Source organism: Gallus gallus, chromosome 10 (genome assembly GCF_016699485.2).
Source record: "Gallus gallus isolate bGalGal1 chromosome 10, bGalGal1.mat.broiler.GRCg7b, whole genome shotgun sequence".
Lineage (NCBI taxonomy): Eukaryota > Metazoa > Chordata > Aves > Galliformes > Phasianidae > Gallus > Gallus gallus.
Genome location: NC_052541.1, coordinates 11,191,025 through 11,208,022, shown reverse-complemented (window position 1 = coordinate 11,208,022; position 16,998 = coordinate 11,191,025). Strand labels below are relative to the sequence as shown.

General features: G+C 41.7%; 2 protein-coding genes across 8 annotated transcripts in view; one reads left to right on the top strand and one right to left on the bottom strand.

Moving 5' to 3' along the window:
• Positions 1 to 16,998, top strand: part of C15ORF40 (C15ORF40 homolog) — a 33,099-nt gene that overhangs the window by 8,637 nt on the left and 7,464 nt on the right. The window lies entirely within an intron of this gene.
• Positions 10,468 to 16,051, bottom strand: FAM103A1 (family with sequence similarity 103 member A1). Of its 7 annotated transcripts, none has more exons than XM_046899050.1 (4): positions 13,262 to 13,700; positions 12,761 to 12,837; positions 12,382 to 12,549; positions 10,468 to 11,673 (listed from the first exon to the last, which is right to left on the bottom strand). In XM_046899050.1, the coding sequence occupies exons 3-4, from the start codon at positions 12,546 to 12,548 to the stop codon at positions 11,493 to 11,495; spliced, it is 348 nt and encodes a 115-aa protein (XP_046755006.1). In that variant the 5' UTR covers position 12,549; positions 12,761 to 12,837; positions 13,262 to 13,700; the 3' UTR covers positions 10,468 to 11,492.

Sequence of the window (16,998 nt, the reverse complement as noted above, 5' to 3'; positions counted from 1 at the left end):
CTGGATGTGTTATGGTGCTTACTCTGCTGTTTAGCACTCAAGTCAAAATAGGGAGAAACTGTCATAAGAGTAATACTTTTGTAGGCATATTTTCAAGGACCATAAATCTAATAATTTGCAACGTAATTTTCCCCCCATCTTTCACAGTTGTTTGCTTACAATCTGTGAATCCAGGTGGAAAGAGGATATTATATTGCCTATGGCCCTCTTAGTGTGAATTGTGAGCCCTTAAATGCCAAACTACTTCTTATTTTTTAAGAAGAAGAGATTCATCTTCTGAAATCACAGATCCATGCAAAGGCTGCCCATGTGCTATATGGAAAGAGCATCTACTGGTGCTGTTGTTATTTAGAGATGTGTGGGTTAAAATACAAATATAGATGGAAAATCTGTGTGCTACTCAGAGCTCATCTATCCTGCCTTCTCATCTCGTGTAAGTGAACTGATTCTACAAAGGCAGCTACAGCTTGATGGTGTTTTTTTTCTCTCTGTTGACCAAACTTCTGTCCTTCGCAGCAAGTCTGGACTAATGCTTTGTAATTGCTCTGAGGTCGGCACATCCCCCTGACACCACTGTCATCCAGCTGCAACTCCCATGGTCCTACCTCATCTGCAGAGCTCCCTCCAAAGCACTGTGAGGTCTCCCACAGGTTTCCATGATGCTGACCTGGCAGCCCTGGGGTCCCCTTACAGCAGGACAGGCTGCTGCCAGAAGCACTCATTCAGGTTAGTGCACTCCGCATGAGTTTGCTCTGCAGGGGGAGGATAACTGTGGACTGTATTAAAAATTGTTTCCAAATGAGACATTCCTTTCTTTTTCTGTGTCAGGAAAGCATTAAGACTTAATTAAAAGAGAAATTTGAACTCAGAGAAATTCGTACTGATCACTGCTCCTCTGGTGTATTAATTTCCAGTGTTGAAAGAGGACAAATACCAAAAGGGGATGACATGTCAAAATTTTAGTGGAATCACTTAGGAATGGTAAAATCAGGTCTTCTGATTAAGTGACTCTTTCAATAGTGTTGTACATGAGAGGGTAAATCAAACACTTATTTTCTTTTGCCTTGCTGCCCGTGAGCAGCATCAAGCAAAAGTGTCACCCATCCTTTGTCTCTTCCAAAATGAAGTGTTTCTCTCCACAGAGAAGCCTTCGGTCTACTGCTACATGCCTGTTCAGTTTTAGGGGTTAAATACAGCCTGTGGTTTTAGAGGGTAAATAAATCTGTGACTTCTTAGTTGTAACAAACAACTGTGACTGCCACCAGATTTGGCAGGAGAGAATACGCTATCAAGGCTGTTGTGAACTTAGAATTGGCAGTAGGGGAGAGCGAGCTGTATTTAAGTATTTTTAAATAAGAACATGTCCCAAACATGAAGATATGAGCCAGTTTTACAGACTAGGACTGCCAGTTATCTTTGTGTCCAGTTTCATGAGGATGTTTTCCAAAGAAGAATGTCAGACTTAAAATAACAAGAGCATATGAACTAGGTATAGCAATCTGTGTTCTTGCCTTTTGGCCTATTCCTTTCTATCTGTAATAATCTATGTATTCTCATTGTAGATTAGATGCGGGTTCTTGGAGATGCACGCTCCTCTTTTCCATGGGTAAAGCTCCAAGTCTCTAGTTGCCACTGTAATACAGATAATAATAAGAGCATAATCAAGGTTGTATTTGTTTTGTGGTTATTCTGAACTCTGGAGGCTCACAGTAATTATAATACCATTAAATACTAATGGCAAAAGATTTAAGGGTAGATCATGAGACTCGTGGAAGGAGATGAAAATGTTGCTCAGTACCCCAGGTACTGCATTCCTCTCCTTTATAGCAAAATACCAACTTAATATAATTTCCAAACTGTTGGAGCATAGATCAGCTCCTCTTTGCTAAGGGCAAAGCAGGCCGTATAAAAGGCAGGTTGATGTGGGAGAAACTGGGCAGGAATCAACTCAGTCACAAAAATCAGTTCTCTGTGATTTTGGAGCATTGCATCTCCCTCCATGTAAGCGTCGGAGAAATTGCATTGAGTGCTCAGAGATAGGAATGTAACTATGAAGAAAGCAAGTCTTCTGTATGCCTCAGTATTCCTCTCGCCGTGATATCTGATTGCTTTATGAATTGTACAGCCAGGGTTATGACTCCATTTCAAAAACTTGTGGAGTGTACTGATGTGAAAGCATTGTATGACATGGTTCTGTGACCCAGCCCTTTGCCTCCTGCAGCTGTATTCAGTACCAGCATAGTGATTTGTTTGCCAGTGCAGTGTGGTGTCTGTCTCCTGTCCTTCATCATAATGTGTTCACAGTGTGAAGCTCCTTTCACGTGCTTGACTATGTGTAAACACAAGGGATAAGTGCATCTAGGAACCAGGTAATGGAATTAGTTGTGCTAAGACTTAAGGTGCCAAGGCCCCCATGTGAGGTAGACGAGCTCCTAGCCAGTCCAAATAGGAAGAGAGCATCCAAAGGGAAGGAGCAGTGCATGATAAATACCTCTCCTTTGGCACAATTACAGTAGGCTCATAACAAATGTGAAAAATGCAATTTTCCTGCAGCTTTTTAATTTCCTACTAATGCCTTTCACGGATGTAAAAAATGTTTGTTTGGGTTTTTTTTTTTGTCAAATCATTATCATTTAAAGCCGTATGAATTTGAAAGCTCCTACAAGGTTACAAAGGTTAATTAAAATATCTATATTAACTGTTCCCAAAACATATTATGTTTGATTTTTTGTTTTATTCCTCTGCCTCCTCTTTGCCTTGTATATCATAAAGTTTGCTGACTAAGGGCCAATGGACAGGACTTACAAACTATTTTAATTTCAATAGCACTCTGGCCTGCATCAGTATTCAGGATGTCATGCTTATCTTCATCTGATATGATGTGTTGACTTGGAAACCGAGCAAGGTGTGGACACGAAATAATTTATTGAATTAAATAAAATCGTAACTACTGATCAGTGCTTCTGCTGTACTGCTTTGCCAATTAAAGCAGAAGTCCTTGCTGTTACTGCATGGGAATCTGCCGTTTATCAACTGCCTGCAGACCATCAGCCCTGTTCCACATGGTGTGCTCTGCAGTTCTGCCTGCAGGCCAGCATGGCACAGGGAAAAGCAGGGCAGCATCAGGCTCAGGAGCTGCGCAGACCCAGCGTGGTGTTACCCACCGCAGTTGCAATGCAGATGTTACATGCATGAGATCCTTCACGCCTTATAACATTTGTTTAGGTTCCCAGCATGCAGCAGCGTGCTGTCTGCTCCTATGTATTTATGTCTGTTATGCTCACAGGAAGGAATGTGCTTTACTTAGCAGCTTAACCTGTAGGAATTCGAACAGATTCTACTTTTTTGACCTCTGCTTGTTTTTCAGGTCTGTAGCACTGTCCATCCCTCTCTGCTCTAAGGCAAATTCTAGTGAGATGTCCATGACTTTTTGGTACCTTCTGTCATTTTCAGTTGTTAATAACCTTCTTTCAGCTGTTGAAACTGAGGCATTCTTCTGCAGTTAACTGTGAGATAGCCACATTAAACTCTGTGGGGCTGAGCGATACTGTGGAGCTCAGGAGAGATTTTAATAGGTTCCTGGGCTCTCCTAAGTTCCTGAGTCTAATTTAAACCAAAGCAGCACATCCATACCCTCATGTACAGGCATACCTTGGATGCTTCAACCGTGTCAGCTTATGTTGAACAATGCACCTTTGCCCAGTCTGTACGGAAACACACAGTGCTGACGTTTGGTTTCTCTTTGTGTAGCTGCTTTTCCATTTAGAGACAATTTTAAGGCCTCGCTCTAATTTTGCCGAAGGAAGCCAAGATGCAGACATTAAATCTGGTCTTAATTCAGGGTTGTTACGGCCATCTTGATGCCCACTTAGGGAGGCATGAATTAAATAAGCTGACATTCAGCTGTTAAAGTTTCTTTTTGTGTGTGCGTGTTACAAGTCCTGGTTTTCTAGCAATCCTTAAGGTTTCTGTACTAGTAATGGTAAATCTGGATTTCTTGAGAAGGTTCTCAATACGTGAGCCATGTACTGGTAGACACGTTCACGGGCAGGTTTGTGCCTTCTAAAGCGTTTGGAAAGTGTGATCCAAAGAGGTAAAAACTAAGCAGAGAAACTCATTCATCAGCTCATGTCCTGCAGCGTGCCATTTGCGTATGCAGCAGAAGTGGAGCTGAGCCAAAGAGCAGCTGAGTTTGTGGACGGCTTTGAATCCAAAGTCACGACGGGACCTGCTGGGATGTCTAGGATCCTCCCCCAGAGCATTAATGAGAAAGAGATGCCATCTGGAAGAATTTTCTTGCCAAGATATTGTGATGCCATCTTTGTCCTCCGATTCTCATCAATCACAAATGGCTTTTAAACAGATTTGTATTTTACCTTCCGTCAAATGATTTCATCTTCTCAGCTCCTATGAACACTCTCTTTGACCTTTCAATAGACTCTTTTAGGAGAAGACTTTTTATTTCTGATAAGACACGTTGGTAGTGATAATCTGTCACTTCTTTCCTTTGCCTGCATCGGTGTATCTCCCCTTTCATCTCAGCTGACTCTTCCACTCCTCCTCTTATCCCACTGAATTTTGTTTCCTCTTCCTTTACTGTAGATACGAAAAAGCTACTTGATTTTTTTAAAAATTAATTAAATGTAAATGAATAGTACATTCAGTAGTACCATCATCAGTTTTATTGGCGTGGAATCGAGTCGTTTGTATATTGTTCCTTCATTTCTAATTCACCTCTGTTTAATTCAGTATTAACTTTCAAATTGGACAATCCATACTGCTATGATGAGGCTGGTTTTATGCAGCTTATATTTTAGAGGGTTTCTTCTATTACACCCATAGGAGCTAGAATCATTTATTTAAGTATAGGTCTAGCTTTGAGAGCTTTCTAGGCCACATAATCCCAGCTGTGCACTTTTAAATACTGTGCTGTGTAACTCCACAGTGAAATAACGGCAGCGTTTAAATCATCACTGTCTACACGGTGTCTAGAATGTGTTTGGGCTTGTTTAAAAGGAAAAAAAAATCAGGAAAGTAAATCAATTCATTCACTAGAATGTTTCTAACACCTCATACTGGGGAACAGTGATCCAGCTGAGGTTGTTATGCGCCTTACCTGTACATTTAAATGAGGCAACCCGTCTGGAAGATCTGCAGCTGGAGTGCACAGCACAGAGAAGGGAAGCAGGGCAGACCTAACGCTGTTACAGATGGGAAACTGAGACACAAAGGCATTAGAAGTGGTTTGTAGCTGAGCTGGGAGTTAACACGTGTGTCTGGTTCTACCTCTGAAAACATCCTTGCTTTTTAACTTTCTCTTTTGTTCACACAGAATGAGTGGCACTGCAGCAAAGTTGCCTTTTCAGAACTATGCAGTAGCTCTGAAAAGGTCTTCAGGAGCGTTCAAGAATATGAGAAGCTGTTAAAATGAATATCTGACATAGAATAGCATAATGCCTGTGTAATGATAGGAGGGAGAGAGTAAAAAGAGGATGGGAGTGAAAAAAGCACCTTTAGGCCGGTATTAAGAGTTTGTCTAATGCAAGCGTGAAGGGAAGTAGAAGTAGGCTGATCTTTTATTAGCTGGCACTAAATCCATTTTGTCTCTTAAAGACTAAAATTGTGCCGGTGAGGTCTGGAGACCTTCTTCAATTGGATTTACACAGGCTGCAGGGCATGTAATCAATAGCAATTTGTTTATCGTTCCCTGGATCTATCCAGCTTATTTAGGGCCTTGAAAATTCTGGTGTGCTAAACTGCTTCCAGATTCCTGGGTCCCTCTTGTGCTGCCCTACTGTGGGCTGCGGAGGGCCCTGCAGTCTCTTTTCTTCCCCCAGGCAGTGGAGTGGCAGTGAAGCCATCTGATAACCGATAATCAAATCTCAAAACATATTTTCCCCTAAAGGGTTCGGTATACAGAGTGGGTGGCTGTGAAACAATTGCTCCTCTAGCCCAGCCCTGCACCTTCTAATCTTTCCTGCGCGGTGCAATGTGCCCTTCCCACTCCCATCTTTCCTTAGGACAACAAAAACCGTAATTCTGCTGATGGAAACGTTCTCTGAGCTGCAGGGCTGCAGAAATAGGATTTGCCCCTGTGGCAGTTTGAGGTTAAGCTCCTTTATGTTCTTGCAGCAGTTCAGCTGCTGTTGTGGTTTAGATGAGTGCGTGTGGACCCCGAGCTTGGTGCCGCATCAGTTCATTTCAGTGTGGGTGTTCTGAGCATGTGGCCTATAGATGAATAACGCGAGCTGGAGCAGAGGAGAACACGTAGCCACACAGAGCTCTTGCACTAAACCTGAACTCTAGAGGTTTCATTTGTATTCAAGTGCTCATGCAATCAAAACCACTGAAGCAAGCCTTTGCCATGGAAAATCTAATTTTATTACGTAAAAAGAATATGTGATAGTTCGGGGCTGGTTGCACTTGGTAATTATTACTGTTAATTTATTTTTATTGAGTACGTGGCTCAATAGAAAATAGGCCCTTCCAAATGTTTCTTCAGAAATAGGCTTCAGGCATGAGTTTGGACAAGGAGCATCTGCCTTCTGATCACTTGGGTGCTTGGAACGCGGTGGCCAAAAGCTGTATGAAATGTTGTGGGATGCTGATATATGGGTTTTTAACCTTTATTTAAACAGTACTAATTTTAGCCTTAGATTTTTAATTTGTGTGGGTATATATGAAATGTTATTTGAAAAAGAAGCTTTTCTGTAAGAAAAACCAGCATTCATTTGTATTCCTGCTTGTTACAAGTAACAAAGAAGGTAACCAATAGAAATGATGCCCTGTGCTTATTAGACTTGCAGAGAAATGTAGCTATTATCAACTTTTACCGTCTCCTGTAATAAATTTGCATTTTAATAGGACAGGGCGCTGAGGAAGTCAAGGGGTGACTGGTGACGCAGTAACACTTCAGCATCGCTGTTCACATAAGCAGATGAGGACTGACAGCCACTAAGTGCAGCCCATGCTGTATTGAGGAAGAATATAGGCCATAGTAAACACAAAAAAATAAATTCCAGCCTGCAGGGCCTAATGAAAAACCAGTCCTCTTGAGAGGAAAGATCATTATGCACCACCATGTTAGAGCTGCCATCTATTGCCCTGGCAGTTCTGGAGCTACTGGGTTCTGTTTTGTTCTCCAGGTTCTGGGTCTCTGTACCTTGAATTGGGCTGTATGCTTTCCAGGTAGTTCTAGGGAAATCTGATCTACCATATCGTCTTGCTTAGCTTCAGATCATTAGAATATCGGTACTATGCATAAATGAAGCAGGACTATATGGCTTTCTTCTCATGTGCAGAAGACAGACTGTACTAACTTTCCCTAATTGGCAAATGAAATGTAAGGGAGGTGCAGTTTGTCGAACCTCTCCAAAGGCAGGAGCTGCCCTAAGGATAGTCCTGTCTTCCTTCCTTGGCCACATTCCTGACCCCTCCTGGCTGCCCGAGCCAGAGGACGTGGGTCTGCACGAGCTGAAAAATCCACCCTAAGTTGTGTAATTCAGAGCTTTTGTGAGGAGTGGGAGGGGTAGTAGAGGGGAAATGTTAGCTTAAATTTGATATAAAGAGAACTTTCCTTCCAGCACCTCAGCATAGGGAGCAAACGAGACCATGTTTCTTGGCTAAGCAGAATATTTATTTGCAAATTATGAGTAGGAGCTGGGATACATTCAAATAAATTGAAAGAGCGAGCGATGAAATACACATTTTCTAGAAGTTGTGTTGATTGTACGTGTACCAGAAATAAGACATTCTCTTCAATGCCTGAAATCTCTTTTAAAGTGCCTCTTGAAGGTATTTCAGCTTCAAGCTAACCTTTCAAGGCACGTCTGCACATTGCTATTCCCAGCTGCAGAGTTAGGGTGAAATAGAGGTTGAACTGCAGTGAATGCTTGTAAAATTGTATCTCACAAATCATGCTAAGAATGTTTTCATGCACGTTCTTTTGCCTTCAGCTCCATGGTGACTTCCTTGTTGGCGTTTTTTACAGTACTAGTTGGAATTGTATGAAAGCTACTGAGTTTTCTTGCAAGTAGTTTGCATCTGTAACCTAGCATGGTAATTCTTTGGTATGGATTTACCATCTACGCAGAACTGCTGTGCATGATCAGGAAGGGATTTCAAACAGCTACAAGAGCCATACTCAAACTTTGGCCCTTTTCAGACTCCTGGTAACCATGGCAGTCATTTCTTAAGACATAACATTTATCTTTCTTTTGTTTTATTCATATTAATAATGACATCTGAGCAAATGTCAGATGGAAGAATTTTCTTTAAGTCAGATTCCAGGCACTGAATTTCAGTGTTTACCTTGAGAGCTCCATCATATTTAAAGCAAACCATTTCTGTAGTGTTCGAAGCTGCAGATGTTAACGTTGTCTTGTTTCAATTTTATCATCTACAACAACAGTACTTAATGGTTTTATTCAGCTTGGCAGAAGCAATAAACTGGACTTCATCACAGGTAATGATGCATCTAAGTGGAAACGTCTGGAGGTAATATATATTGAATTCTGTTTACGTTTTTGTCTAATGTTAGGCACGCATTTGTTTAGAAATGCATTCGTTACTAGAATGGATTCTTGCTGTAATTATTCTAAGGAAGTTTTGTATGTCATGCAAGTTCTTAAAGTTGAATTGAGTCTTAATGGTGACACAGCTGGTCAATAGCATGAGTCAAGGATGTAAAGACAGAAACCAGGAAACTGCACTTGGTTTTGGTGTCTTTCCTCATCACTCAAAATGTGACACCTGAGACCATTGAATGTGCAATTCTGGTAACTTTCACTTAGGCAGGCCATCCTAATTTGTCTGCTTCTACAGCTTGTTCACAGTTGTGTGGATTATTTATTCACTCGCTGAGAGATACTAAAATTGTCATTTGGGCTTTTGAGGACAAGTAACAGATGAGACAGAACCCATGCTTTTTGCCAGGTTTTATTTCAACCTGAGATGCTACTCCAGATGGTAAGGAGGAAGAATATCCTGGCACAGCCTGGCGTCCCTGGCACAGCAGGCAGCATCGAGCTCTTTGCAGAAAGAGATGCTCGCCTTTCTAGGAGGTAGGAGTCTGGGTTATCTGGCATCTTGCATGTGATTCTACATTAAAAAGGAATTCCACCAAACCACCTTGCAGGCTTTCTGCAGTGTGCAGAGAGGAATTTTGGATGATCTCTTAAATCCTCTGGTGTAACAGCTCTTCCATGTTAATGGCAGTTAAGTATCAAGGATTAAAAAGGGTGCATTTTTATCTAGGAGAACTCCTCGAGGAAGAACAAACCTTTCACTACATTTCCAAGGTTAAACAACTGAATTGAAGGCAAGTACACTGGGGAGTATGATATTAAATATTGTATCAAAGCTCTTAATGTTATATGAAAAGGGGAAAAAAAGAACAACTTAGCAGGCAGATGAAAACACTTTCCCATCACAGACTGTGTACTCTGTACTTGACATTGGTGAGACCGCACCTTGAGCACTGTTCCTTCTTGGGCCCCACACTATAAGATAATGAGCTGCTGGAATGCATTCATAGAAGATTAATAAAGCAGGTGAAGGGGACTAGGACACAAGACTTGTGAGGAGCAGGTGAAGGAACTGGGGCTGTATAGTCTAGAAAAAAGGAGGCTGAAGGGAGACTTCGTAGCTGTCTACAACTACCTTAAAGGAGGTTGCAGCAAGGAGGGTGTCAGTCTCTTTTCTCAGGTGTCAAGTGATAGGAAGTAAGGAAATGACTTCGAGATACTCTGAGGAAGGTTTAGATTGGGTATCAGGAGGTATTTATTCATAGAACTGGTTGTTAAGTACTGGAATAGGCTGCCCGCAGAGGTGGTGGAATCCCCATCCCTGGAGGTATTCAAAAGACACATGGATGTGGTGCTTAGGAATGGGGTTAAGCAGTGGTTGGCCTTGATGATCTTAAAGGTCTTTTCCAACCTCAATGATTCTATTTAAAAGCTATACACAGCACGCTTCTAAGATCAACAGTAACCACGCTCTTTAGTTTTTCAGCAGCATCTTATGAGCTGAGACTGTGCTTTTGAATTCTGTATTTATACTTTTTAAAACAAGATACAGTAATTTGAACTACTTATCATGTCAGGACTTTTGCAACAGTCAACAGGGATGATTCCGTTTCTGTACAATAGCTGAAGAAAATGTCAAGTACAAAGAAATGCACAGCTCCCTCGATACAAATTAGCTTATCATGCAAATGGTGAAATAAGGAACTTTGACCCTATTATAGTCAGACATAAGGTAGAGGATTAACACTCCAGACTTCTAATTAATTACAATGTCTCATCCTCTTTATTTTAGCTGAGTAGGCTACTCTTCTAATTCAAACTAGCAGCTGTCCAGTATTAATACTTATCTGTTAGTACTGCTTCTTGAGCAGCAGTCAGCCTAGATGAGCGTTGCAATTCTGAATGTTTCAAATGCAAATTTCACAAATATTCAGAAACATCCTTAAACTTGAAATACCTTTATTGTGTGAATAATTAACAGTACTTAAACTCTACAAACAAAAAAAAAAGAAAACAAACCACTCATCACTGTTTATGCTATTTTCTCATTAAAGAACAGTACTGATTATAGTTCCTTTCTTGTATAACAGCCACACAGTATTTCATACAAACTAATTACAGTAGACATCACAGTTTTACACCTTTACTGAAATGGAAATCCAGAATACATTATGCACATACCAAATTTAAGATGATACTAATTAATCTAAGTCTGGTATCACATCTCAGGTTAAACTAGTATACCACTGAACTGCTCGAGTGAGAAGATAAATATTTAAACTACTTAATTCTTACGCTAATTGTTAGACCATGTTTTAAAAGGAATGCTGCACAAAGATTTAAGTCATTGGCTCAATGGACAGGAGTCTATATAATATGGGACATCTTATTTCTCCTGCAATTGACAACAAATCAAATATTGAGATATCATACCTCTATCGAACACCTAAGAAGTTCCTATTCTGAGTTTTCATAAATTCCAACCCCATAAAATGCTTCTGTAATAGCACATTTCTTCTCTACTTTAAGGCATCTGAAATTCAAACTAAGCTTTTCTCACTATCGAAAACCAAACTAAGAAATGCTCTCTGGAGAAAGCCACAGTCTGTCACTTCTACAAACAGTTATCTTCAGACAGTGTTATAGGCTGCAGACAAGCCACAGCCACCTTCCCCAGACCTGTTATGCTTTCCAAAATGTACCAGAGAGGATCTCAGTGATGGAGATAAAAGAACATGAGATGGGTCTCACATTAAATTTCTACAGACAAAACAAACCATATAATGGACTTTTATTATTCATAAAAGGTATTCCTTTTTTCAATCCACACTACAAATAAACAACGGACTTCAACATAGATTCTTCAGTTATCTCTAAACTATCAAAAAATAAGGAAACTGATGACAAAGGAAATCCAAAATCTAACTTATTACATAGTATTACTGGACTTGTCAACCACAGGTGCCATCAGTAGGGATGGTAACGAGGCCCTGGGTTGTAGGAGTTGTAGCCATATTGTCCATAGTAGGATTGTCCTTGTCTGTGCTGCTGGTAGTTGTTACCCCAACCTCTGTCTGGCCTCTGATTAGACCTGTGGTCACCTTGCCAGTTGTATCTGTCCCCTCTAAAATACCTGCCATCTTGAAACCTGCAAAGAAAAGAAATATTAAATATTCAAATAAACTGTGAGTTTTTAAAAGATTAATGATAATGAACTCTCTTCACGTAACTAACAGCGTGGTCTTGGAATTTGTACCCTAATATATTACTTACTGCTTCAGTCCTTTGTGGATTCCCATACTGAAGAGCATGAGTATATAGCATAACTTAATGACACTCAATTATTAGTGGCAGTTAGCCACTGTTCAGGCTCAACTGTCGCTTTTCAGCTGTAGCACTACTGTTATGGACAACGTCAATTGTGCAGAGTTGGTATTATGCAACATACCATATGCTGGAATCGCCCTTTTTCAGTCTCACAGAAATGAGACGTTACTGTCCAGGATAAAGTAAAAAGCTACAATTACATTCTGAAAAAAAATAATATAGTTCAAAGTATTTAGCTGTAGGCAGGTAATATTGCCTTTGCTAGGCAGAGATGATAGATTTTACAGTCACTTCTAATAGAAGAAATGCAGACTAGCCTAACAGAGCAGCAAATATTCAGGTTACAAATGAAAAGTGTTTTGGATGGCTAGCAGCAGGTAAACATGTAATTAGACTGCTTCTTTGCATGTCTTAAATGTAGATAACTATAAGGGATAGTTCTGCTATCATTACAGATTCCTATCTTTATTCTGCAATAAATAAGTAGTAATTTGATCGGGTATCTGTCTTTAAAAAAAGACACCCGTACCGATCTCTGTTTCTCTGATTGCCACCAGATCTGTTTCTCCATTCTTCAACTATCGGAGGGGGATCTGCAGGGCGTTTCAGGTACTCCTGGTACTCTTTATCATCTGCCGTGAACCGATGAGCAAACATCTTTTCATAATCCACGGGTATGTCAACCAAGGAAGCCATTCTGAAAATATTAAACATTTGAACACAATACAAGTGCATTCAACAACTTATAAAGACTCCGGTTGTAACAGCTACCAACATCCAGCCAGGGCAAGAGAAGGACAGTGAAAATTTACTCCCTTAGATGAGTGCAGCAGTGAAGTTTTGGGTTGACAGCATAGATTACTTAATACTGTCTGGATGATATAAGAATGTAAATACAAACAAAATACCTTCATTGTTTCAGCTCTCCTGAATAGGCTGTCTCTGACAGAAAGCAATGCCAATTCCACATCCAACCTTTGCACATCTATATTGGATATGCAGACGCTGGTCAGGCTAAATACTTGATAGCTAATATAGACAGGTATTACACAGCAGTGTCATTGAATCAATTTTGAGCAAGATGAATTGCAGCAGAAATGGGGCATTTCTGAGGGTCAGCAATAGAAAATACACTGTTTCTTCAGCATGCACTCCCAAACCATTCTGAATACGAGAAGCATTACTACAATCAACTTGAAAAGTTTGCTAAGGCGGAATACAATGCATATGTTACAGATAACCATAGCAATCAGATTTATTTACCATAATTTGTGTGTTAATAACTTCTTTCAGAGAAAGAACAAACCTATGCTAATGTTAAACTGCCTCATAACACAGCTCTCAAATACGATTTGTGCTTGAGGCCTTTGTTTATATACGTGCCTATATGGGGATCAGCCTGGCCCTACCAGCAGATGCTGAGAAGAGCTCTGCAAGCCCGGCCTTCCCTTCCTGATCAAGCTCTTTGCTGTCTCGGAAGATTTGCAGGCGGAAGGATGGAGGGGACGGGGCTCTTGGGGACTCTGAGGCCTCAAATGTATCTCAAGGGCTCCCACAGGCCGGCGGTGACACCCCGCCGCAGCCTTCTCTCCTCACGGCTAATTAAAAAGAACGTTCATCTTGTTGCCACGGGAGGCATCGTGGGACAGCGTCATCTTCCTTCGCCTGAGGCCAAACGCAGCCTGGAACGAAGGACCGAGCTCCCTCCCCTCATGGCGGACCGGAGCCCGCTGCCCCCGGAGCAGCCGAGCCGCGCTCTCCTCCGCCGCCCCCTCCCTCGCAGCCGCCCCCGCACCCCTCACCCAGCGCCGCCGGCCGCCGCCGCACGCAGAGCCCGGCTCTTCCGGTGCGCGCCCCGCCGCTTCCGGTGCCGGCTGAGGGCGGGGTGCCGCAGCGCGGGGGCTCCGCGGGCGGCGGTGGCCTGTGGGTTCGGTTCCGCCAAACCGGAGTTTGGCGCAGAGCGGGCCGACGTGTGTATAGCGTAGAGAATGTCAGCGGTTCTTTCCTTGGCGGGTTTTGTGGGAGCCCGGTTCTGCGGCCTTGGCACCGCGGTGGTTGACGAGGCGGTGTGAGTGCACGTGCGCTGAGAGGCGCTGACTTCTGTGTGGGCAAAGCGAGGCGAGGCCTTCCTGGCGGCTGGGTGTACTGCCATGTGCAGGTGCTACAAGCCTGTGCGTGGCTGGCATTTCCCACAAGCCAATAATAGGTAGATCTTTAAAACAGAGCGTTTTCTCTGTATAAAGGAACTGATTTTTTTTGTAGAATCCTTTCATAAAGCAGTGTTTTTTGTTTGTTTTAGCAAGTTCGGGATCACTGCAGTGCTTTACTAGAGTCGTTTCCTCTCAGGCAGCAGCAAACAGAGGTTCGTAACCACGTGCATTGCTAACAGAAAATGTGACAGCAGCATCCAGTGCTGCACCGAGATAAGTGCCCTTTGTTGGAGATAAACAGCAATAATTACAGTCTGCTCTCCTGCATGACCTGCCGCAGGAGTGCGTTGTCACTTGTCGAATAGAAATGATGACCTCAATCCGCACGGCCTAATGCAAATATCTGAGCATGAATAGCTGGTTCTAAGGCAAACTAATTGTCATCGAGGCTGAAAAATAATATATTTTAGCTTCTGTTTTCCCCATGTAATCCCTGTTCTGCTGGCTGCCCTTTTAAACTGGGCAGAAACACATAGGATTTCATTTCTTCCCCAGACACGTTTGGTTCTTGACCACTGAATATTGCAGTTCCAGGTGTGTCTACAAAGGATTTCATGCATAAAATTCATAAGGTGATCCTCAATAAAATGGTAATACTTCTTTTTGTTTCTGAGTCTCTAGTCTGCTGTTTCAGGGAGTGTATTGTTCGTTACAGTACAAAACTTACTTTAATAGTAAACTTTTAATTATAGACTCCAGTCATCCATGCATTTGAGCACATGCATAATCTAAGCATGTATAAAAGTTGTTTTGAAGGCAGTGCACCCGTTGTTAATTCTGTGAGCGCTGTGCTTCAGATATTGCCTTTTTACTGAGTTGCTCCAGTCAGCATTTTCCATACCAGAGAACCATTGCAGGGAATGGCTAAATCAGGGTAGCTCATGTATAAATACACATTTAGATATACATATGGACTTAAGGTCTTCATGCTTTGGGTTTTCTTTTCATGACATGTCTTCATGCCTGCTCTGGGCTGTAACATCAAGAAAGAAGTCGCAGTCTGGTTGGCAGTTTCTTCAGATTTCTTGTCGATTTTTTACTGAGGTTCAAGCCCCGTGTGAAAAAGCCAAAATAACAGGTGATTTGTAAAGGAATAAGACACTCAAAGATAGATATTGGCACCAAGAAGGACTCTCAACACCCACTAAGAGCTCCATGTAGCACAAACCTACATAGGTGGCCAAGCACTTAAAAGGTCTCGCTCCAAGTGTTGTCAGGACTGAGGGTTTGATAATCCACTCTTGCAATCTTTCTCCTCACTTCAAGCCTCTCCAGGTAATTAATGTATTGTTTTAGTACAAACGCAATCTCATAATCAGCATCTCTGAAGTCCACTGTGGTGTGATAAAGCCTCAAAGGTTTTATTTTTTTACTTTTTCTGTGTATTTCATTATGTTAAACATTGTTTAAGCACTGTTAGGTGAAGCTTAATCTTGTCAATTTCAAACTGAGAGCTTCTGGCCTATTAACAGAGCTTTTGTGGTGAGGATCTTTCTGCCTGAACAAAGGAATGTACACTAAAACTAACAAAGCATTGTCCGCCTTGAACAGATGGAAAATTGCAGGGTTCTTTTTATGATTATTTAGTCTTAATAATTCGTATTGTTCCATCACGAGACGTCGTGTTTGATGTTTTCCATAAACCCCCAGCTTCTGACCCTGTGTGTTTTCATTATCCTCAGCTTTCATTTAAAACATGTATTCCTAGCCCTTGTTATCACAGTGACTTTCGGGGAAAAGAAATAACTCTTCTGTACAGAATAACCAGCCCATGCTAAGAGGAAATAGGAAAGCATTATTAAAGTTGTATTTGTTTAAAGTCTTACCTTTTTTACATTTTGTCATTCCTTTTTGCCTTGGGTTCGTTGCTGTATCTCAGTACAGGGTGACAGCTGTGGCATTTCTAATGAGAAGTCAGCATGTACTTTGGTAGCAGAAAAGAAAGGAGAACTTTGGTACATCTCTGCATCTTTAAACAGGAGGAATCCTTTTAACTCAGTGTTAATATCTACCAGATATATCCACCAAGAAGCTAACGTCCCTTGTAACCGAGGCCTGTCTGATCAAAGTGGTATTTGCCCATGGACAAACAGGAGGATAAACTGCCATACATCTTATGGATCCTGCTGTTTTGTTTGCTGTTGTTCTTAAACAACAGAATATATACTATATATATGTATATATAATATATATAATATATATAATACATACATAGGTATATTTCTTTCTCTTTATTTATTTTCCCAGTTACAGTGTAACTGAAAGCCTGGGCTGTTGTTGCAATAAAACACCACTTCCCTGGATAATTTATTCTGGGAAATGGTGATGGCTGGCACTGCTAGAGAGTGAGACCTTGTGTTCTGGCTGAGGGCAGGTACAAAGGGCGCGTGTGGCGGCCTTGTTATTGATTACACACGAAAGGAAAGCTGTGTTGCTGTGTGTATGAGAGGCCATAAGGCCACCAGGGATATCTGAGTAACTAATGACCATGAAGTATTAGGTGGATTGTTCATTGCACCGATGGGAAAGCAGAGGTACTCCTCGGCCAATCTGTGGAAAAACGTGGAGCTGGGCTCTTTGTCTGGAACCTCCTGTGCTTGGAGGGTCAATTCTCATCATGGGGTGTTATTGCTTTGGCTGGAAAGGATTATTGCCTCGATGAATCTCACTTAAACAACGAGAAAGAGTGAGATACAACAGTTGCTGCTGAATGCCTCTGAAGCCCGTGCAGTAATTCCATCAGGTCTCTGCCTTTGCCATTGCATTGTGTAACATCCCTGAGCTTCAGCACGCCTTCCACGCGCCTCCATATGCTATTGTAAAGCGGAGTCCATAAAGGAACAGACTGCAGCGTTTGTACCAGCTACACGGAACTTAATGCAAGGGATGTTTCCTTCCCATTACAATGACCTTTAAATGTTAACTGCCTAAAAAAA